This window comes from Cervus canadensis, chromosome 20, assembly GCF_019320065.1.
Source record: "Cervus canadensis isolate Bull #8, Minnesota chromosome 20, ASM1932006v1, whole genome shotgun sequence".
NCBI classification, from domain to species: Eukaryota; Metazoa; Chordata; class Mammalia; order Artiodactyla; family Cervidae; genus Cervus; species Cervus canadensis.
Genome location: NC_057405.1, coordinates 3,881,757 through 3,904,201, shown reverse-complemented (window position 1 = coordinate 3,904,201; position 22,445 = coordinate 3,881,757). Strand labels below are relative to the sequence as shown.

The following is a 22,445-nucleotide window of genomic DNA, read 5'->3' as shown; positions in this document are numbered from 1 at the left end:
TTTAAAACCCCGAAATTCATTAACATCTGCTTCTAGAAATTCAGAGAGATAAATTACATGCAGAATTTTCTTTCAGTCACTTTTAAGCTCGGTTAGAATTAGATATTGAATTTTCTTGGCTTTGAAGCAGTGATTACCCAGGTCTCGTGTACAGCTGAGGGTGCTTTTGGATGTATTTAGGCTACAGAGGCAGCATTCCCGGGTCTCTCGTGTTGTACATCATTGTTAAAATATGTTATTGCTATGACTGAATGTAATATTTTCTTTGGAATTTATGTGTCTCAAATAGCTGAGGAGTGATCGGTCTCCTCTCCCTGTCTTCTGATTTATAATAATATTGTGTTTGCAGGATGATAATGTGCGTGGAGTAAGGGTTTATCTTTTGAAAACGTGTATTGCAAAATCACTTCTTTCTTAGCAAAAGATGTTAAAATGGAGAATACAACCTTGGACTTAAGTGCCTTCGACTCAGTCAGCAAACATGCCTCATGTTGTCCTCCAACAGACGAAGGCTGGCTGCTAAAGACTAAAGGTGATGCTGGGCCAGTGGGATTCTGCGTACTTCTCCCTTCTCCTCTTGAATGTTTTCTACACTGTTGTTATAATTAAAAATGATATATTTTTAAGACACCGCAGTTCTGCTTGAACCTCGAATTCCAGGCTTTATGGAAAGATTCAGATATATAAATCCTTCCTAGCTGCAACCTGAAAACGTATAGAAATAAGGTGATTATAAGGCACCTTACAACGTTTTGTTCTCTTTTCAAATCTTCCCAGAAACATCTTTCAAAGGAAAAGGCTACCAATCCAATTAAGTGGTTGAATATATTTTCTTTATTTATTTTTCCTTAATATTTGACTAATTACGAATCCTGGAACTGAACAAGGACCATTGTGTTTTAAAATATAATTCAAATGAATTAAAAAACCTACCTAAAGAACCAACAATGTGGATAAAAACATGGACCCTGTTTCCCATTTGAGGGGATGTTGGGCCATCTGCTTTATTTAGGCCATGGAAAACAGACGTCCTCTGGTACACTGCGTCTCAAAAAGCTCCATGGGAGGCTCTAGCTATGAAGTCCTGACAGTGGGACAGTCAGGCTCCAGCAAATGCTGGTCTGTTTCTTGGTTGGTTGGTTGGTTGGTTTGTTTTCGTTTTTACCACATCATGCAGCATGTGAGGTCTTAGTTCCCTGACCAGGGATCGAACCCATGCCCCCTTCAGTGAACGTGCAGAACGTTAACCACTGGGCAACCAGGGACGTCTCAGCTGGTCTGTTCCTTTACTCCTTGTGGGCTGCTTGGGTGGTACTGAGATTTGGCACGTTCGCTGCTTGTGTGTTAGAGCCTGTCGCTTCCCAAGGGGACTGAAGGCTGCACGCGAAGCCCTGATGTAACCGCCCTCTCTGGCTTCCTGGCCACTGTATGCTCAGCACTCAGGGCTCAGTAAGCACTCAGAACACAGTGGTAGGATGAAGCCCTTATGTAACCGCCCTCTCTGGCTTCCTGGCCACTGTACGCTCAGTACTCAGGGCTCAGTAAGCACTCAGAACACAGTGGTAGGATGAAGCCCTGATGTAACCGCCCTCTCTGGCTTCCTGGCCACGGTATGCTCAGTACTCAGGGCTCAGTAAGCACTCAGAACACAGTGGTAGGGTGAAGCCCTGATGTAAACCGCCTCTCTGGCTTCCCTGGCCACTGTATGCTCAGCACTCAGGGCCTCAGTAAGCACTCAGAAACAGTGGTAGGATGATAGCCCTCATGTACGCCCTCTCTGGCTTCCTGGCCACTGTACGCTCCTCTACTCAGGGCTCAGTAAGCACTCCAGAAACACAGTGGTAGGGTGAAGCCCTGATGTAACCGCCCTCTCTGGCTTCCTGGCCACTGTACGCTCAGTACTCAGGGCTCAGTAAGCACTCAGAACACAGTGGTAGGGTGAAGCCCTGATGTAACCGCCCTCTCTGGCTTCCTGGCCACTGTACGCTCAGTACTCAGGGCTCAGTAAGCACTCAGAACACAGTGGTAGGGTGAAGCCCTGATGTAACCGCCCTCTCTGGCTTCTCTGGGCCACTGTAACGCTCTAGTACTCAGGGCTCAGTAAGCAATTCAGAATCAAAGTGGTAGGGTGAAAGCCCCTGATGTAACCGCCCTCCTCCTGGCTTCCTGCCCGGTAATGCTCAGCACTCAGGGCTCAGTAAGCGCCATCCAAAACACAGTGGTAGGGTGAAGCCCTCAAATATCCGCCCCTTCTGGCTTCTGGCCACGGTAATGCTCAGTACTCAGGGCTCAGTAAGCACTCAGAACACAGTGGTAGGATGAAGCCCTCATATAACCGGCCTCTCTGGCTTCCTGGCCACGGTATGCTCAGTACTCAGGGCTCAGTAAGCACTCAGAACACAGTGGTAGGGTGAAGCCCTCATATAACCGCCCTCTCTGGCTTCCTGGCCACGGTATGCTCAGTACTCAGGGCTCAGTAAGCACTCAGAACACAGTGGTAGGATGAAGCCCTCATATAACCGCCCTCTCTGGCTTCCTGGCCACGGTATGCTCAGCACTCAGGGCTCAGTAAGCACTCAGAACACAGTGGTAGGATGAAGCCCTCATATAACCGGCCTCTCTGGCTTCCTGGCCACGGTATGCTCAGTACTCAGGGCTCAGTAAGCACTCAGAACACAGTGGTAGGGTGAAGCCCTGATGTAACCGCCCTCTCTGGCTTCCTGGCCACGGTATGCTCAGTACTCAGGGCTCAGTAAGCACTCAGAACACAGTGGTAGGATGAAGCCCTCATGTAACCGCCCTCTCTGGCTTCCTGGCCACGGTATGCTCAGTACTCAGGGCTCAGTAAGCACTCAGAACACAGTGGTAGGGTGCATGAGTCTTCTTCGCCCCGTGCATCCACAGTCACTCAGGGCATATGATATCCAACTCTTCCTTGGACCCTGGTGAGCCTGGTGTCTGCGGCCTCAAGACTCTTGATTAGACTCTCTAGACCTGCACCATCCATTATGGTAACCACTGATATACATGGCTATTTACATTGAGCTTTAATTAAAATTACACAGAATTTAAAATTCAGCCCTCAGTTGCACTGGCCACCATTCAAGTACTCGGCAGCAACGTATGGCTCGTTGCTACCATATTGAACAGGCATGGAGCCTTGCCATCGTGGCAAAAAGTTCCCCTGGACACAGGACTGCTCTGAAAGATCTTTTCTTTGTTTGTGATTGCAGTGCAGCTGTCTGCTTCAGGAAGTGAGGTCAGCAGAAGCAAGGAGAATCTTTAAGAGCTGCCTTGCGCTGTGACATGTCTGATTCCTTGCTGCAGTCCCCACAGCATGAACAAGGTAAGAGGCACTTTGCAGACTCATCCTTTGTGTCTTCTTTATGGTACCGTGAATTTCCCTGGCTACGTGATGTCTTTCTGTGGTGTGAGCAGGTTGTGTCTCCTGCCGGAAGCATTATGGAGGTTGGCAAGCAGTGTCGACAGGCAGGGTCACAGGCTGCTGGTGATGTAGCCTTCTAGAGGTGTGAACTGTGTTTGTCGGAGGCCTCTGAGCAGCCAGACTATCGGTTGTTAGTATAATTGTCTTGGCGTGGATGTTGGAAGACAGAGGCTCTAGGGCCAAGCTCCCTGGGTTTAAATATCAGCCAGCTTTGAGGAGCTTGGGAAAGTGGCTTGATGGCTCTGTGCCTCGGTTTACCCATCTGTAAAATGCTGATGATGATGGTTTGTAACTCGCAGGGTTGTTTAAAGGATGAAATGAGTTGATATGTGTCCAGTGTTTAATACAGCCCGTGTCTACATTATAAGCTGCTGCTGCGGCTGCTAAGTCACTTCAGTCGTGTCCAACTCTGTGCGACCCCATAGACGGCAGCCCACCAGGCTCCCCCGTCCCTGGGATTCTCCAGGCAAGAACACTGGAGTGGGCTGCCATTTCCTTCTCCAGTGCAGGAAAGTGAAAAGGGAAAGTGAAGTCGCTCAGTCGTGTCTGACTCTTAGCGACCCCATGGACTGCAGCCTACCAGGCTCCTCCATCCACGGGATTTTCCAGGCGAGAGTACTGGAGTGGGGTGCCATTGCCTTCTCCAACATGATAAGCATTTGATCAGTTTTTGCTGTTGTTGTCTTGGGTGTTGGGGACACTGTTGTCTCTCAGATAATGTTGCCAGCGAGCCTTAGGTGCAGGTGGTGCCGGTGGTGAAGAACCCACCTGCCACTGCAGGAGACTTAAGAGACATGAGTTCGATCCCTGGGTTGGGAAGACCCCCAGGAGGAGGGCGTGGTATCCCACTCCAGTATTCTTGTCTGGAGAATCCTACGGACAGAGGAGCCTGGCGGGCTGCAGTTCACGGGGTTGCACAGAGTCAGACACGACTGAGCGACTTAGCACGGCCTGGCAGCAGCAGCACGGCCTGGCAGCATTTGCATTTATTCCTTGACTGATTACTCAGCCCGCAGTGATTGACTACCAGAGGGGCACTCTGGGGAAGAATGATGAGTAGGGCTGAGGTCCTGCCTTCAGCAGGTGACAGACAATTTAGGGCCGCTGTGACCGGTATGAGGTGGGTACCAGCAGCTGGGGAAGCACAGAAGAAGCATCTCTCTTTGAGGAATCTGGAAAGGAGCGTACAGAGGAAGTGACGTCTCGAGTTGGATTCTGCATGCTACATGGTCATTTCTTGGGCACAGAAGTATGGCAGGGCGTTCCAGGTAAAAGAACCCGCCTGTGTAGAGGTGCAGAAGCTTGTGAGCAAGTCTGCCATGCGTAGAGAACAACAGAGTTTGTGTGGCTGTAGCAGGATTTCTCAGCCTTGACACTCTTGATGTTTGGATCAGGAAGTCCTTTGTCGTGAGAGGCTGTCTTTGGTGTTGGAGGTGTTTAGTAGCATTCATCTTCCTCCACTTCAGTGTGACAATGAAAAATGTCCCTACACATTGGCCGGTGTCCCTTTAGGGAACCAAAAAGGCCTGCTTGAGAACACCTGCCCTGGTGGAAGATGGCAGATAGGAGACCAGAGAAGGACGGAAGGGTTGCATTCTGAGAGCCCCTGAAGGATTTAAAACAGGGGAGAGACAATTTCAGAGACTGCAGCAAGAGGTAACCATGGGAGTTGGACAGTGATTTTAGGTGATTTGGTCTTAAAAACCTATTATGGGACTCCTAGACTTTAGAATGCTGAAGCTGAAACTCCAATACTTTGGCCACCTCATGCGAAGAGTTGACTCATTGGAAAAGTCCCTGATGCTGGAAGGGATTGGGGGCAGGAGGAGAAGGGGACGACAGAAGATGAGATGGCTGGATGGCATCACCAGCTTGATGGGCATGAGTTTGAGTAAACTCCGGGAGTTGGTGATGGACAGGGAGCCTGGCGTGCTGCGATTCATGGGGTCGCAAAGAGTCGGATACGACTGAGTGACTGAACTGAACTGAACTGAAGACTTTAGAAAGCCCATGTAACTTGTTGAGATTCTTTTGCTAAGGTCCCTTTTCCAGAGGCAATTTTTCTCATGGCCATTGTTTGGCCTTTTTATGGGCATGGTTGCTTTACCCTGTCAGAAGAGACCAGAAAAAAGTAAGCCATTGTTTTGGAGGTTTTTTGGCCATGCTGTGAAGCATGTGGAATCTTAATTCCCTGACCAGGGATCAAACCCCTGCCCCCTTCCCTGGAAGCACAGTCTTAACCACTGGACCATCAGGGAAGTCCCAACATATTGTTTTTTGAGAGATTTTCATTTGACTGAGCCAAGCCAAAGAGAAAGAAAACTTTGCTGACCTCTCCCCCATTTGGCTTCAATACTTAAACCTTTTTTTTTTAATCCGTATTTTTTTAAATTGAAGTATAGTTGCTGGGATAGTTGGATGGCATCACTGACTCAATGGCCATGAGTGAGAAAACTCAGAGAGACAGTGAAGGACAGGAAAGCCTGGAGTGCTGCAGTTCATGGGGTCACAGGGTCGGACTTGACTGAGCAACTGAACAACCACAGTAGTTGCTGGACAATGTTACACAAGTGACAGGTGTACAAGGTAGTGATTCAAGACCTTTAGAGGCTATGCTCCATTTATAGTTGTTATAAAATACTGGCTATATTCCCCGTGTTGTGCAGTCTATCCTTGTAGCTTATCTTATACCTAATAGTTCACATCTCCTACTGCCCCACCCCTGTTCTGCCCCTCCCCCTTCCTTCTCCCACTGGTAGCCACTAATTTATTAGTTCTCTACTTATGAGTCTGTTTCTTTTCTGTTATATTTGTTAGTTTGTTGTATTTTTTTAGATTCCACATATAAGTGAAATCATACAGTATTTGTCTTCCTCTGACTTGTTTCACATAATGCCCCCCGACAGTCTTTGAAGAGTGAGCTTTGGAATCCTGGAAGATGTTCTTCCCCAAGGTCAAGATTGGAAGTGGGGGAGGGAAGGCAATTCATCATGGTGGTCATTGCAGACCTTGGCTTCTATCATTGACAGTTTGATGTAGTGAAAAGCTAAGACAACTCTTGGGAAATCTCAGATTGGCAAGCACAGTCTGCTGTGACAGCCCTGCCCTGAGTTTCTCCAGGGCAACGCAAGACCTGATGTCATGGTTTGGCTCTTGACACACAGCCGGAACCAGACTCAGAAACTTCAGAAGTCCCGGTAGGTGTGTCGGTGGCTTGAGAGGTTATGTTCTTGCCTGAATGACCCAGTGAATGTTTTATTTTATGTTATTTTAAGTCAAAGTGGTGATTAAGCATGATGTGTAACCTTCATCGGTCAGCATTTTTCTTATAGTTTTCTTGGCATAAGACAAAAAAAATAGGTCACCCCCTGGGAAGGAAACAGACCTTGGCCCAAGTAAAACTAGACAGTCACCTCATCAGTTAGGATATTTGTTAGAACATTGGAAACATTTTTGAGGGTGTGACTGATTTTCTAAGTAGAAATGTTCCTAGAAAGTTGGAGACATCTGAGTTGTAAGTTTTCCACTTCCTTGGACATACACCACGTGATCATACTCCTCCCTTCCCATACCCCAGCTCGCTTTGTGACACTTTAACTAGGAACATGTCTGGATAGAGCGGGCCTGGGACATCCTCGAGTCCAGGGCTGCTCCTCTGAAACACCGCAGCAATTCTGATCACCATTAGGCACTGACAGCTCCCTTTTGGGCCAGTTGGAGACAGAACCCTCTAGAAAACATAGGCATGGCTGCAAGGCATCAAAAATTGGCAGTTTGTCTAACTAATTTAACGGGGATAATCCGATAGTGAACCACTGGCAGCCAGATAGGGCCTTCGTTCCTCACATTCTGGAACCTTCTCTGTGGGCCCGGGTCTGGAATGCACCTGCCTGGAAGGGATGCGCTTCTGGCCCTCTGGTAGCCAGCAGGCTGGTAAGTACCTCAGTGCTGGCAGAAAACAGAGGGCATTCCCAGCCACCACAGTCTCACTGTGAGCTTAGGGCCATTTCTGGAGCTGCTGTACATGGGACGTGTCAGGTTGATACCCAGCTCGTAAGCTTTATACAGGGTGGATGCCCTCACGTCTCTTCACCTTTTCAGTATTGTAAACACACTTTAATGGTTGTACATTTCTGGGCTCTGCGCTCTAGCCTTACATTTAAGGAAACTGTGTATGTACAAATTTCCCCAGGGTGCTCATACTCCCTGGGCTTAGGCAGACTTGCAGACTATGTTTCCAACTTTCATGTTCTCCTTGGAGCTTTTTGCAAGAGCTGACTTTCTAATCTTTTGTGTTGATCAAAAACTTTATAATTGGGATTTCACTTTAAATTTGTCCAACATCTTTACCCTTTCTACTTTCTTGGTTATCCTCTTATTAATATATATAAATATATATTATATTTTACTATTATAAATTTTGCCCACCAGAAGGATTATTGTTTTGTGTTTATATCTTTTATCTATATTTTGTGTTTATATGTGTTATTTGTATGTGTTGTCCTGCTGTCAAGAGAGGATTTTAGCCTGTAACTTAGGAAATCGTAGCCAAATGAGAGGTTGGACAGAATGGGATCTTGTGGACGTAAACTGGGCAAGGTGGTGTGCATTTAGGACATGCCACTATGTAACACAGAACCACACTTACAGGAACAAAGTTCTTGTCAGAGCTCTTGAAAGAGCTCTCTTCCTAGAAGCAACCTTGGAATTATGATCCTAAACTCCTTCTCTCATGGTTATCATTCTCAGGAAGGCACATCACATGATGTTCTCTGCCTTGAATTTATGAGGACACCCCATCTGATTGAAAAATAATTGATTTTTCCATTATTGCCCAGAATGCTCCTCACTCTACCCCCACAGTGAAAATGAATCTTCTTAGAACTGTTTCTTCCTTGTCATGTTCAGATAAGGCTAAATCTGACTGTTACTGCCTAGACATGCGCCATGGCATCAAGTGGAGGAAGGTGGTATCTCTTCTCTCTCTTGTTGGGTGCATGCCACTATTTTGCTTACTCTGCCCGACATAACTTTTTCTCTGAATATTTTCCAGTCTTCAGTGCCGTATCCTACCGTGCCAAGTTTGGGGCAGTTTCTCCCTTACCCGCAAATCGGTATCTCTGCAGTTGATAGAAAAGTAACACTGGAAATTTCATTTCTGCCTTCCTCTAGAGTTTTTCTCACTTTGCCACTTCTTTATATAAAGTAGTGAAGTCCAGGACTCACACCCTTGGGTTGTCCCATGAGGCGCCTGGCAACACATAAGAGCATCAGGTCCTTCATCCTTCAGCATATTTATCACGTACACGCTGCGTACCGTGACCGTGCTTGCCATTCACCAGGGAACAAAACAAAGGTCTTGACTGTCCAAAGCCTCCATTCTGGCCAACGTGAGGAGTTGTCTCACTCCAGAGTTTAATAAGCATGCACCTGATGTTCAAACTTTCTCCATTTGAAACTTCTTCCACCTGAAGGGCAAGTTAACAGAACTACTGGACGCCGGATAAGGGCTTGGTGAACAGTAAATGTGTAAGAGCTCTCTCCGCCCCGTTCTAGGACGCACTGGGTGATCTTACCCAGTGACCAGTCTTTATTTTATGAGTCTCCACTGTTGTTTTTCTGAAGGCAAATGGCCAAATTCCCGTCCTGGCAGACTTTGGAGAAATGTCACATCTTCAAAAACCAGTGACACAGAAAAAAATACAAATACAGCTTAAATCATCTTGGAATAAGGAGGGCCTTATTAATATCTAGTGACAGAAATGATAGCGGAAGAAAATGTATTTGTATAAAACCTACAGATGTTTTTCCATCAGAAGACATTCTGAACTATCCTAACACACAGGAGACTAGCCGGGCAACATACACAACACATATACAACACATGTGTCAGACAGTTAGCTGACTTATGAAAAACTCTGGAGCATTAGGAAGATGAGTGATTCCTTTAATAGAAAATGGGAAAGAGCAGAAAGATAAAGTCAATAAAGGAAGAAATGTGATCAGCAAATAATTTACAAGAAAGTACCCAATCCCAGAAGTTATCAAAGTAAGACAAATTAAAATGATGAGGTGGTATTTTCTACCTATACAGTCGATGAGATTATATTTCTGCCTATACAATCGAGGAGGATTTATAACAGTTACTCATCAAAGGCATAGATAGGACTGACAGCCCTCTCTCATTCACCATTAATGAAAGAGCATGTTTCTCAAGGGGACTTCGTGTGTATCAAAGCCTCCAAAATACACGTACCTTTTGGCTCAGAAATTTCATGTCTAGAACTCAATGAAAATTGTCATAGATGTGTGTAAAAATTTAGCTAAGATTTTCATTAAATATTATCATAGTGACTTTAAAAAAATAATAACCATGGTATATCCAGACAATAAAAATAACGAGGGGTGGAAGAATATTTAATGATATAAAAAGATGTTCCCAATAAATTGTGAAGAAGGCAAGTTATTAATACATAACAATATATACAGTTTGATCATTATTTTTTCTTAAAAGATGCCCTTCTGCCCACAGCAAAGAGATTGCAGATAACAGCAAAGTACTAAGGGCATTGTCTTCTTTTTGCTTATATGTTCTAAATTTTCTTAAGCAATATGAATTCTTTCCTAGTAAAAATAGTATTTTGAAATAAGGCATGCAGTTATCTTTAAGATAGAGACTTCACTAAATATTAAAAATATATATGATGAAGAAGACTTTGCGGTGGACTTCCCTGGTGGTCCAGTGGTTAAGGCTTCACCTTCCCGGGCAAGGGGTGTGAGTTCAAGCTAAGATCCCACACGCCTAGATGCCAAAACACCAAAACATAAAACAGAAGCAATATTCAGTAAAGACTTAAAAAAAATGGTCCACATTAAAAAAAAAAAAAAAAAGACTATGAGGATTTTGCCCAGAATTCTGGCAGTGTTTTTCCCGAGGACTGGTATAAGGTATGCATGTTTCTTATTTAAGAAAATATCTTTCTGTGAGAAGAGACACCTGAGCGCTGTCTCCCCTAACCCCTTCACACGGTGAGGAAAGGCCAGATGAGGATGGCATCATGAGAAGTGACCGTCTACACGCCAGGAGGGACGTGCTCACGGGGAACCAGTCCCACTGGACTGGTTTGCACAGTCTCCATAACTGCAAATATCAATGGCTGTTGTTTAAAAAAAATTTTTTTATTTTCAAGTTTCTTGCAATTAATATTTATATGTATGATTTACAATCAGAAAAAGCAGGCATTTTACAATAAATACACTTTTAGCTGTTTTGCATTTGAGGTACAAGTGGGTGGAAATATTTAATGGCAGATAAAAAGAGAGAAGCATTGGTCAAACAGATCTGAATATGGAAGTCATTCTATTTGACATATTACCAGGAAGGAATATTTTAATGTACTAGCATTTTAGAGGCAGTAGTATATTGAGAAGGAAATGGCAACCCACTCCAGTGTTCTTGCCTAGAGAATCCTATGGACAGAGGAGCCTGGTGGGCTGCCGTCCATGGGGTCGCACAGAGTCAGACATGACTGAAGTGACTTAGCAGCAGTATATTGAGAAATGCTGTAGAAAAGATACTGTCCCTTGATTCAGTGGCTATTACATCCTCTTATTCAAGATACTGCTGAAGTGCCAAGTTTAGACCAATGGTTTTCAAGCTGTGGTTTGGGGACCCTGGGGTGCCCACTTACTGGCCACCTGAAAAGTCAAAACTATTTTCATAATAATACTGAGACATTTTTTGCTCTTTCCACTGTCTCTTGAGTATATAGTACAATTTGAGAGGCTCCATGACCTGCTATGATGTCATCCCCCTGATGGCTGTTGGTGTGTTTGCTTGTGTTTTCCTGTTCCAAGAATGTCTCCATTTTAATTTTTAATAGGATAAAGTGTGTGAGTCACTCAGTCGTGTCCAACTCTTTGTGACCCCGTGGACTGTAGCCCACCAGGTTCCTCTGTCCGTGGAATCCTCCAGGCAAGAATACTGGAGTGGGTTGCCATTTGCTACTCTAGGGAATCTTCCCAACCTCGGGATCGAACCCGAGTCTCTTGCTTTGCAGGCAGATTCTTTACCCTCTGAGCTACCAGGAAGCCCCACATTGACAGAAATAACTGACCTGAACAAAGGCTGTTTAGGGTCTGCAATCATTTTTAAGCATATCTTCAGATAGGAGCCTAGTCTGTGCTTGGGTCCTGTATTGGGCAGTAGTTACTCTAAGAAGAAGGTGGTCCCTGACCCCTGGTCCAGGAGGGCCCTTGACATCGTAGCACATCTGTCCTCACCTTCTGCATCTTTACGGAAACATTGCCCTTGTTCCTTATTTTTAAAACTTTACTTTGTGGAGTTTGGGAGGCTGCGTGAAACTTTGTTAACACAAGGGTGACATGTAAATTGAGTTCTGCTGAATGTGAGGTGTATGGGAATGGTGAAATTAGACCTCCACTCTCTTGCCTTTGTACTGCACTGGGCAAGTCTGCATTTTTAGGATGAAAACAGGAATATAATTTCCTTCTGGGAGGTATAGGAGTGTATATTTAAAATAAACATAACCTGTACAGATGAGCCTATTTGCAAAGCAGAAATAGAGACAGAGACATAGAGAACAAATGTATGGACATCAGGAAATGGGGGGTGAGATGGGTGGGAGATTGAGATTAACATATACTGGGATTGACATAGATGCACTATCGATAACTATGTATAAAATAGATAATTAATAAGGACCTACTGTGTAGCACAGGGAACTCTATAATCAGTGCTCTGGGGTGACCTAAATGGGAATAAAATCCAACAAAGAGTGGTTATGTGTAAACACATGGTGGATTCACTTTGTTGCACGGTAGAAGCTCACGACGTTGTAAAGCAGCTAGGTGTGAAAGGGTCAGTTGCTCAGTCGTGTCCGACTCTTTGTGGCCCTGTGGACTGTAGCCCACCAGGCTCCTCTGTCCACAGAATTCTCCAGGCAAGAGTACTGAGTAGGTTGCCATTCCCCTCTCCAGAGGATGTTCCTGACCCAGGGATCAAACCCAGGTATCCCACATTGCAGACAGATTCTTTACCATCTGAGCCACTAGGAAAGCCCATAATACCCCAATAAAAATTAATAAAATTAAAAACATAACCTAGTGGATGGTCAGCTTGGCATGAAGTAGGGAGGAGACAAACTTGGAATTAACTGAGTATGTTTATGCTTATCTGTCTTTAAAATGCGCGCATGTCTAGAACTTGTGTTTGTAAACATATGTAAAACAGACCTGCTCTTTGAGAGCTGCTTCCTGAATGATGTGGAATCCGTGCCTAGACTGTCCTCACTACCGGGGAAGCAGCATCAGTGCCCAGGCTCCCTCTCCTTTCTGCTTCACGAGGAACACATGTTGGCCTCAGGCGTGGGGCTCACCTCTGCCTCTCAGAGCAGCACATGTTGGGGCAGTGGTCTGTGCCTGCTCCTCTGAGCGCGTATCTTTATGGTCTGGGCTGTAAGTTGAAAATTTGAAACTTTCTGTACAGAGAACTTGGCTTCAAAGGAAGGATGCTGTGAGAGCTCTGAGACCAAGGTCCCCATGGCAGTATTACTGGTGGCTTGGCAGTGTCTCGGCTTGAGCGGCAGGCTTCAGCAGCCTCACTTACCAGCTCCCCGTCATATCAGAAAAGAGGAGGGAGAATCCAGACAGGGAGGAGGGAAATTAAGGCTTCAGACTGGACTCTTGGTTTAAGACCATCCCAGACCCAGAGCAGGAAAAGGAATACATTTTGACATGACTGCAATCTAATTTCAAGTCTAAGAGGCTAAGCTGTGAATCATGATATAGGCTCTTTGAAATGTGGCCACAGCTGTTGTTGTTTGGTCACTAAGTCACATCTGACTCTTTGAGACCCCATGAACTCTAGCCCTCCAGGCTCCTCTGTCTATGAAATTTCCCAGGGAAGAATCCAGGAGTGGGTTGCCATTTCCTTCTCCAGGAGATCTTCCCGACCCAGGGATCGAACCCGCGTCTGCTGTGTTGCAAGCGGATTCCTTACTGTCTGAGCCACCAGGAAAGCCCTTGGCTGCAGCTACTGACCATAGAACTGTTCTCACTCGGAGGAAAGAGGATGCTCGGTCTCACTTGGTCGTTTTTAGTGGCAGTTCACACACTTTGTGATTGTCATTTTGGGAATCTTACCATCCTTATTTCTTGAGGGTTTAGAGAGATGTGCCTAGGATTTTCTTGATTACAAGTTTTGCTTCTTTTTTTTTTCTTTCCTTAACTGACAAACTGCCCTACCAGCCTTCACGTCGAGCTGTAATTGAATGTTGACTGAACCGCGGGAGTCTTGTTCAGCCTCACCGTGTGGGACTGAGCCCACAGTTGCATCGTTAGCCGGGTCCTTTGGACACGTGATGTGTGCGCTGAGCTCTTTCTTTGATCTGGTGGTGACTGGGCCCCTGGTAACAGAGAGGTCAGTGGATCCTGGCCCTGGGCATCGTGTGGAGGAATGCCCTGACATCCTTCTAAGCCCTCGGCTCTGCCCCTTTTCTCCTGGCTTTAATGGAGACAATTAAGTTACATCCTATTTAGCTAATTGGTGATTGGAAACATGACTATTCAGTTGATCTGTGTCTTGTCTGTTAGAATATTAATAATCCTCTTGCTTTGCCTGATTTTGTGAACACATCTCCACCAGGGCAGTCACTGTGTAGGAGGGGAAATACATAACAGAGAGTTTGCTTTCAACCCCAGCTTATTAATTTGAGTACCTAATACTTCAAATTGCTTTTTATCCCTCCCTTTTTTGTGCTATGGAGGCCTTATAATGTGGAGTTGTTTGATGTTTTTCCCACTTCTTGTTATCTTTTATCTCCATAAAAATAAGCCTGGCACTACTGTCTTCTGTAAGATGTTCTCAGAGAGCACTGCTTTTGAATGTATGTACGTCCTTGGCTTTGTTTTAAAAACCTCCTACTGTGTGATAAAATCGATACATGTACTATCTAGAGGAGAGGTGCCTATTCTGAGTAGGTAAAACTACATAATTTGCAGAAACTCCTCAGTTAATACTCAGAAGACATGTATTTCTTGTTTCTCATAAATGACAATATTTAGGTTTAAATGCAAACATTTAGGTTTAATTAATCATAGTTTATATGTTCTTCTGGTTGATTTGCCTTTTTTTTAATGAAATAGTTTTGTAATTTTTTACACCCTTAGACATTAGTAAAGTGGCATTATCTTGAAAGGCTAGCCTCAATTAGATATAAACGTGAGCAATTAATTAAGTTAGCCAGCACAAGCCACGGAGGTAAGGTGTCATCACATGTCAGTGATCGAGGAGCACCTGTTAATTAGAACAGTAGGAAAACTGCAATGAGTTATGGGAGAAAAAAAACAATAAAAAATGATGGGTGAAATTAGCAATATCTGCATTTCTTGTTATTTCTTAAATCCAACCCGTAAACAATATGTTGTGACAGCTCTAGGATGGGATTATGGCATTTCGGGTGAGGTCTGATGATGGCTGAAAATAGACGTGTATTGAAGATCAGAAGAGGAATATTAAACAATTGAAATTTTGTGAAAGACTGATGCCGTTTCATTGTAATAATTTCCCCAAAGACACATTAGTAATGCTGCTAAATACAGACTTTAATAGACTTTAATAATGTGTACTTTAGAGGCCTGATACACAAAGGAATAATGTATAAAACATTCATTATGGAAAATTGCTACCTTTTTTATTTAATAGGAAATCTGTTGAAACAAAACCATTGCACTGCCTATGGCATTGTGTTCCTGGGTGCGAGCAGCCTGAAGAATAATTGCCACCTTCTCTTACATTTTTTCCATCTATTCTAATCAAGTTGCCATCATATTTACTTCTTTGTTCCCTGAATGAGATTAGATGGGGATTAGAAAAAGAGGACTTGCATTGGATGTACCCTTGTTAACATGTGGTCCAGCCTCTCCCTACGTGTGTAATCTTGGTCAAGGACCTTACCATCAGACTCCTCTTCTTCATTTACACACCGAGGGTCGTTCTGCTTGCCTTACAAAGTCAAGGTAGGAGATATGAAATGTTGGCAGGGCGGAGGCTCCATGGAACAGGCACCCAATAAAATGCTTCCTATTCTGATTACTTTCTGCATCTGTTTCTCTTTGCATTTCTTGTTTCTATGGGTGACCAGTGGGTGGGGAGAGCAGCTTGGGGGTCGAGAGTAGAAAAAAGCAATTAAAAAGAAGCCTCCGTAAGCAGCTCTGTCGCCAAGCCCTGCATTGGATTTCAATTTGATTTTAATGTGCTGCTGAGAGAGCCATGCTGTTGAAAAAGAGAGGAGAGTAAGAAGCAGATGCTTTTGGAAGAACAGTAGGGCATTTATCTCTTTTAATGAGATAACATCATTAGAGTGACAAAGTGCAGCGAATCGATACTCGAAATGGACTTGTGCTATCCTTCCAGAGTGCGGTGATGGTTCCCCTTCATAGCCGAGAATCTGCTGAATCACGAATTCTGTCTTATCTGTTATTAGAGCCCCTGACTTTGATCTCACAGAATAGATCCACACCTTTGGAATCTGCCCAGGAGTAGAAAAACAGGCTAATTGGATAAATGAGAAGAATCCAGGGCGATTTATAAGCTGCTCTGTCATCAGGGAGCCTCAGAGGAGGCAGGTCGGGCTTTTTTGCCTTTGACTTCTATCCATGGCTGGGCATCCTCGCCCGCTCTCCTTGCTCCCCGCCTGCTTCCTGGTGTCAGAAGCACTAATCACGTCAGGCTGTGACACCGACAGCCCTGACATTCACAACAAAGAGACAGGCAGGGGCGACGGGAAGAGAGACCTTGGAGCGGGAGGGTGAGGAGAAGCAGTAGGGGAAGGATTTTTTTTTTTCTTGCACGTAAAATCCATCGCTGCAGCATCACCAACATTTCTGGGTAGATTACACTCAAGGAAAATAAAGGAAGAAGCAAGGTGAATTCTGATGGAGATAAAATTGGGCAAGGAAGATTTTTTGCTACTGTTTTTCCCCCTCTTCTCTTAGATTTCGTGTGTAGTTTATATGAGAGTGACTGAGGCTATGACGTCTTCTCATCAAGAATAAAAAGGTCATTGAAAAAATTTCCCTCCTGGGAGTTAGGAGTTTGGGATGAACATCTACACCCTACCGTAGTATATAAAATAGGTAAACAACAGGACCTGCTGTGTAGCACAGGGAGCTATACTTAATATCTTTTAATGACTATAGTGAAAAAGAATCTGGAAAAGAACATATGTGTGTTTGTGTGTGTGTATAAATGTATAAGTGAATCAGTTGGCTGTGCACTTGAAACTAATGCAACATTGTAAATTAACTATACTTCAATAAAATTAAAAAACTAAAAAAATTCACCTCTTCCATTATCCTAGCTTTTCTCTTCAAGACAAAGTGGAGTTGAATCTTAGTAGGAACTGTGTGCTCTCTGTGAGTTTTCCTTTTACTGCCAGATTCCCATAGTTAAATCTGAACAATGACGACTCCAGGAAAGGAGTCATTCGTGAGGGGTGCTTTCTCACAAAGCTGATGAGGGGATGGGCTGTTTAGTGTCATCCTCTGGCCATTTACCCTTGGCCTCCCCTGCTCCTGCCCGCCGCAGGAAATGCTGATGCCTGGACAACCTGAGCTTCCTTGGTTGTCCAATGGTTATAACACCAGACGCCACTGCAGAGGGCGCAGGTTCAGTCCCTGTTCTGGGAACTAAGATTCCCACATGCTGCACAGCCAATAAATAAATAAATACAAATTATTTTTTTTTTTAAAAAGAAATACCAATGTGCTTGGCAGTTTGGAGCAGGCTGCCTATGGCCAGATCTTTCAAACACCTTTGAGTCTCCTCTCTCCCTTGGGCAACTTTCTCCATTTGGCATCCTTCTGGTGAGTGGTCTCCAGTCCATCTGGGATCAGTTCAGGACCTGGAAACCTGTGGCCACATCTCACGTGTGTTTGGAATCCAGATGCTATAATCTAAATTGAGCTCTGAGCTCAGGTTGAATCATCCTAGCTTTTCTATAAACAGGAGAACCCAGCTGCCAGCTCAGCTTTTGAGGTATTTTGAATTACAACTCTATGTCTTAGCAAGGATATCTGTCCTTTCACTTTTTCATGCAAGGGAAAAAAAAATAATAATAAAGGGAAACAGTGTATTGATTCCATGTTAGTTACCCTACAACAAAGGAAGTACATTTTTTTGGTCTACAGTTGAGGGAAGAAGGTGTTACATGGTGACATCTCTTCAGATTAATTAAAAATAATATTAATAAAGAACTCTGGAAAAAATTGAGACCTCATTTTGCAGTATTTTGTTCTCAGTACCCAAGTAGGATTTAACACACTTGGGCTACTTGGGAGAAATGTTTCTTTGAATTTGCAAAATAATTGTTTTAAGTGAATTATAGCATAATTTAAACCTTTACATTGTGGCTTATTTAAAATTCTTGAGAAACTTCTACTTCTACTGGCAGAGGAGAGTACATTTGTACCCTGGGGAGGGCTTGGGGGAATTACCCCCAAGTATCTTCCTGTAAACTCATATTTTCTGTGAAGTTCCCTTTTATCCTAAACGTTTACATGGATGTTACGATGTTCTCTGTGTTCTTTGGTTTTTTTATGTAAAAGAACTTTAAAAACTACTTGCCAGTTAAATTATTAATACTTAATTAAATCTTAATATTATTAGTAGATAAGTTCGCTATTATTACAAATAAACCCTCAATAGCCAGTGATTTGGCACAATAAAAGTTTCCTTTCTTGCTAAATTCTGACCGATTGTAGGTATTTCTGATAGGTAAAGTGCTTCTTACTCGGCAGTTATTCAGGAATCCTGAACCCAGCCTCCTGCCTCGTTCTGGCCTTGCAGTCTGTACTGGGTCTCTAGGCTGCTGTTAGGAAGTACCACAGCCCGGAGGCCTTAAATAAAAGTAATGTATTGCCCCACAGTTCTGGAGGCTAGGAATCCAGGATCAAAGTGTCGGCAGAGTTGGTTTCTTCTGAGGCTATGGGAGAAGGATCTGTGCCAGGCGTCTCTCCTTGGCTTGTAGATGGCTGTCTTCTCCCTGTGGCCCTTCGTGTCGTCTTCCTTCTGTTCCCGTCTGTCCAAATTTCCCCTTTTTATAAGGACACCAGTCATGCTAGGTTCGGGCCCACCCTCTCTTGATGTGACTTTATCTTAACTAATCACACCTATAATTATCCTATTTCTAAATAAGGTTATTTTCTGAGCGGCTGGGGGTTAGGACTTCATGAATTTGGTGGGGAAGAGAGGGTTCAACCCATAATGCCATCTTTGAGGCTAATGATTGTCTGCGTAGATGGTGGGAGGGAGAGAGAGCATGAAGAAGGAACACTCCTTAACCCCATAGCCCTGAAGTGAGTCCACACTTTCCCTTCGTATTCCGTTGGTAAGAACTAGTCACGTGTTTCCTCCTGAGTGCAAAGGACCTGGGAAATGTAGTCCCTGGCTGAGTAGTGAGTGTGCTAAGTGGTTCCCGGCGGAGGCGTGCGCACAAGAGCCACCCATCTTTCTAGGAAAGAGTGTCATGTATATCCTGGGTCTTCCACTGTTCCTGAGAGCCAGCCCATCCGTGGGCACAGAAGGAGATCGTATCCAAGTTCGAGAAGCCCATTCTAGCACAGCTTAGAACACTTTCCAGTGAACACTCCAAGTATTTATATGTAAATGGGCGCCTCAGCTTGCTTACTCTTTTGTTTTCTTAAGAATCTAATGTATTCTCAAGGGGATTTTATTTATGCTATTAAAGGATACGTTTTCCTCTTATGAGACTAGTAAACTCCAAAATAATGAGGTTTTACTCTTTGCCAGAAGTATAACTTGTGGTTAGAGTGATTTCTTATGGTACAGTGACTTTTTTTTGTTACATGTTCTATTATTACTGAAAAATGTTATGCATCCAAGAGGGAGAAAAGGATACTGTGAGTGCAGAGGACAATTATATAACCTGCTGTGCTTATCTCAAATGGCTAGACTTTAGTATTTAATTATAAAAGTCTTGTCTTTCCTATCAGATTAGTCATTATTTCAAAAGTTGAACGTGGGTTTTGTCAGTGACTAAGTAATTGCTTTGTATGTTCCTCCGCAATTACAGTAAGAAGTCATGAATCCTCTACATTTAGAACTGCTAAAAATTATTTAGATTTGCCTGTTGAGTAGGTTTGTCTAAAGAAGGACTTGGGAAGAAATTTCCACTGTGAATTTTTGGCTTCTCAAAGTAATTTTTAAGAAATTTCACCTGAAAAAGATAGTGATAGTAATTTGAAAAGGATAAGTAGGTACAGTTTGAAAACTTGGTAGGTAGTGTGAAAACACATGAATATTGAACCATAATATTTAAGATTTTCATTATGAAGTCCCATGTCAAGAAAACATTCTCTTGTTGTTTTATTATTTTGTTACTTTAGAACACTGATGTTATCTAATGATTTAAAATCATCAGTGGTACTATAGATTTCCTTTTGATCAAAAAACCTAACAGTGATACTTTAGAAAGATAGTCATTTGAACAGTAGCCTTTTAATTTTCAATAGTTATAGTTTTTAATATGGCAAAATAAACTAACACAAATATTTGAGTTGTTTTAAGCATGAACTGATGTATCATTTGCTGATCTGTCTGTACCTCAGTACAATATTGTCTCTGCCTTTAAGCTTCCTCTCCAATATATTCAGTTTTGTACACTGAGGTCAACTCTTTTTAATGCCCAGCTCAGAAGCCACCAGTATCACAAAGTCCAGTAGAAAGAGAACCCAGAAGAAAGAGTGAACTAAGTCCTCGTTCACTTAGACGTCATGAATTCAGATTTTGGATTAGGATCTAGGATGAAGTTTATCCTTTGTAGATATTTGATTAATAATTTAACTGTTAAATCAGTACCACCTGTTTATATATAGCAGATCCAGTATTTGAATTTGGATTTTATTGATTCCAAAACCCAGGCACATTTTCATTCTGTCACATTGCCTCATAGGAGAGTATTTGAACTATATTACGTGGATTTGCTAAGCTAAGAGTAAATGCAACATCCCAGGATGAATGTTTCAGTTCTTGAAAGAACAAGTCTTTTGCAAGTGAAAAAATTAATATAGTGGCTGGAAATTAGTTTCATCTGATCATTAAAGCAACTGTAGAACTTTTACTTGCTAACACTTCAGTAGACTGCCACTTTCTAAATAAAGGAACAGCCTCAGATTCAGGAAACCTCTTAAACATCCCATGTGTGACTAACTTGGGCTTCCCTGGTGGCTGAGTGGTAAAGAAACCCCCTGCCAATGCAGGAGATGTGAATTTGATCCCCGAGTGGAGAAGATCCCCTGGAGAAGGAAATGGCAGCCCAGTCCAGTATTCTTGTCTGGGAATCCCAGAGACGGAGGAGCCTGGCGGGCTACAGTCCATGGGGTCACAAAAGAGTCGGACACAACTTAGTGAATAAACAACAGCATGAGGCTAACTTAAAGTTCTTTGAAACTCGTGTTGATTTCCTTAAAACGGCTTTCTAATTCATACTGTCACACTTGCTCACCTTGATAAATGCGCCCAGGTTATGGAGGTCTTATTGATTGGCTGAGACAAACACAGAAGAGGCAACCTTGAACCACAGGTAGGCCTGCCCTGAGGGCAAGACTAAGAAAGCCTCACTATTTCCAGTGAGAAGGTCAGCTCAAGCCCTCAGATAAAAGGAAGATATATTCCTCTGAAAACATTTCACCTTTTCACCTTTTCTAGCAACTTGATAAGCCCAACTTCTTATGAACAGGTTGATTTAGAGTTTGGAAGGGTACCTGCATCATTTTCCATTTTATTCCATTTGCTCCCTTCACAGTCTCTGCTATGTGACTCTGGCCAAGTCACAGCCTCTGTTTGAAACTTGGGGCCTGCATGTATGAGATGGAGCCGTGGGAATACATAAGGAGTTGTTCGCCTGATGTTTTAGCCTAACTTGACTTCAGGGGTTGTCTGTAAAATATAGGAATTGAGTCCGATATTTGATGTGCATATGCATTCTTCTGAAGAGAGTGGTTCGTAGGTTATTATATCAGATTCTCCCGGGCTTTAGCACACGAAGAAATCAAGAAGCCAGATGATCTTGGAACTCTGTAGGGCCTCTAGCATTCTAGTTTTCTACAAATTATCTGAAGCACAGGCTGTCCTGGGCAGAATAGAGGAGAAAATGAATTCATTCTGTCTCCCTTCTGCAGTGTGACCTGGAAAGGAAAACCTGCAGTGCTTTTATTATAGGCAAGTGCTCTTGTCTTCTCCAGGATGAGTGTTCTCTGTACAGTAAACGTTCAGTATATATTTTTGTGGAGAGTGACAAAATTCTGTTATTAGGAGAAGAGCAGAAATAGCCTATTAGTCTGACATGAGTGACTTTTTGATGATCAATGAGCATTTTTTTTTTCAAACCTGAGCATTTCTTGTAGTTATCTGCAATGGGTGTTTAAAGAATCTTTTGTATTGGCACGTAACTTACTTGGAATCTCAGACACTTGAAGAGTTAGTAAGGATGTTCAGAGTTAAGAGGTTGGTTCCCAGCAGTGAGGAGGAGGCGGAGGCCCAGAGGTGTGGGGGTGTCCATCCGTGCTCCTGCTGCATTTCTCTGACTATGGTTCCTACAGTGTGGTAAGCATGCCATCTTGCCAGAGAGCCTTCTCACATGGTTCATGGCTCAGCAGATCAGCCAGCCTGAAGCAAGAGCCTTATTGCTCAGCAGATAAACAGATGAGAGAATCAGAAGAGCACTCTGGCACCTCCCCCTCTGGGTAGGGAAGAAAAAGAATTAAGCAGCATTCCCTGGCCAGCTGTGCAGTTTGAAGCTAATGGAAGTCTGCTCTTTAATGTGACTCATGCAATTCACTGTATTGACACGATACACTATTCTCCAGAAAGTCCCGATATGATTAAAACAGACAAACAAAAACATTATTTCTTGACTACTTGGATCTGCCTTTCGAAAAAATCAGGGATGTTAATCTA

General features: G+C 43.5%; 1 protein-coding gene across 2 annotated transcripts in view; it reads left to right on the top strand.

Moving 5' to 3' along the window:
- The window catches only part of BACH2 (BTB domain and CNC homolog 2), a 375,591-nt gene that overhangs the window by 92,183 nt on the left and 260,963 nt on the right, over positions 1-22,445 (top strand). For both annotated transcript variants that reach the window (XM_043438955.1, XM_043438956.1), the window contains exon 2: positions 3,234-3,346. Coding sequence is in view for 1 of the 2 variants with exons in the window: in XM_043438956.1 (XP_043294891.1) it covers positions 3,338-3,346 (9 nt within the window). In the remaining variant the exon portion in view is untranslated. The remainder of the gene's footprint in view (positions 1-3,233; positions 3,347-22,445) is intronic.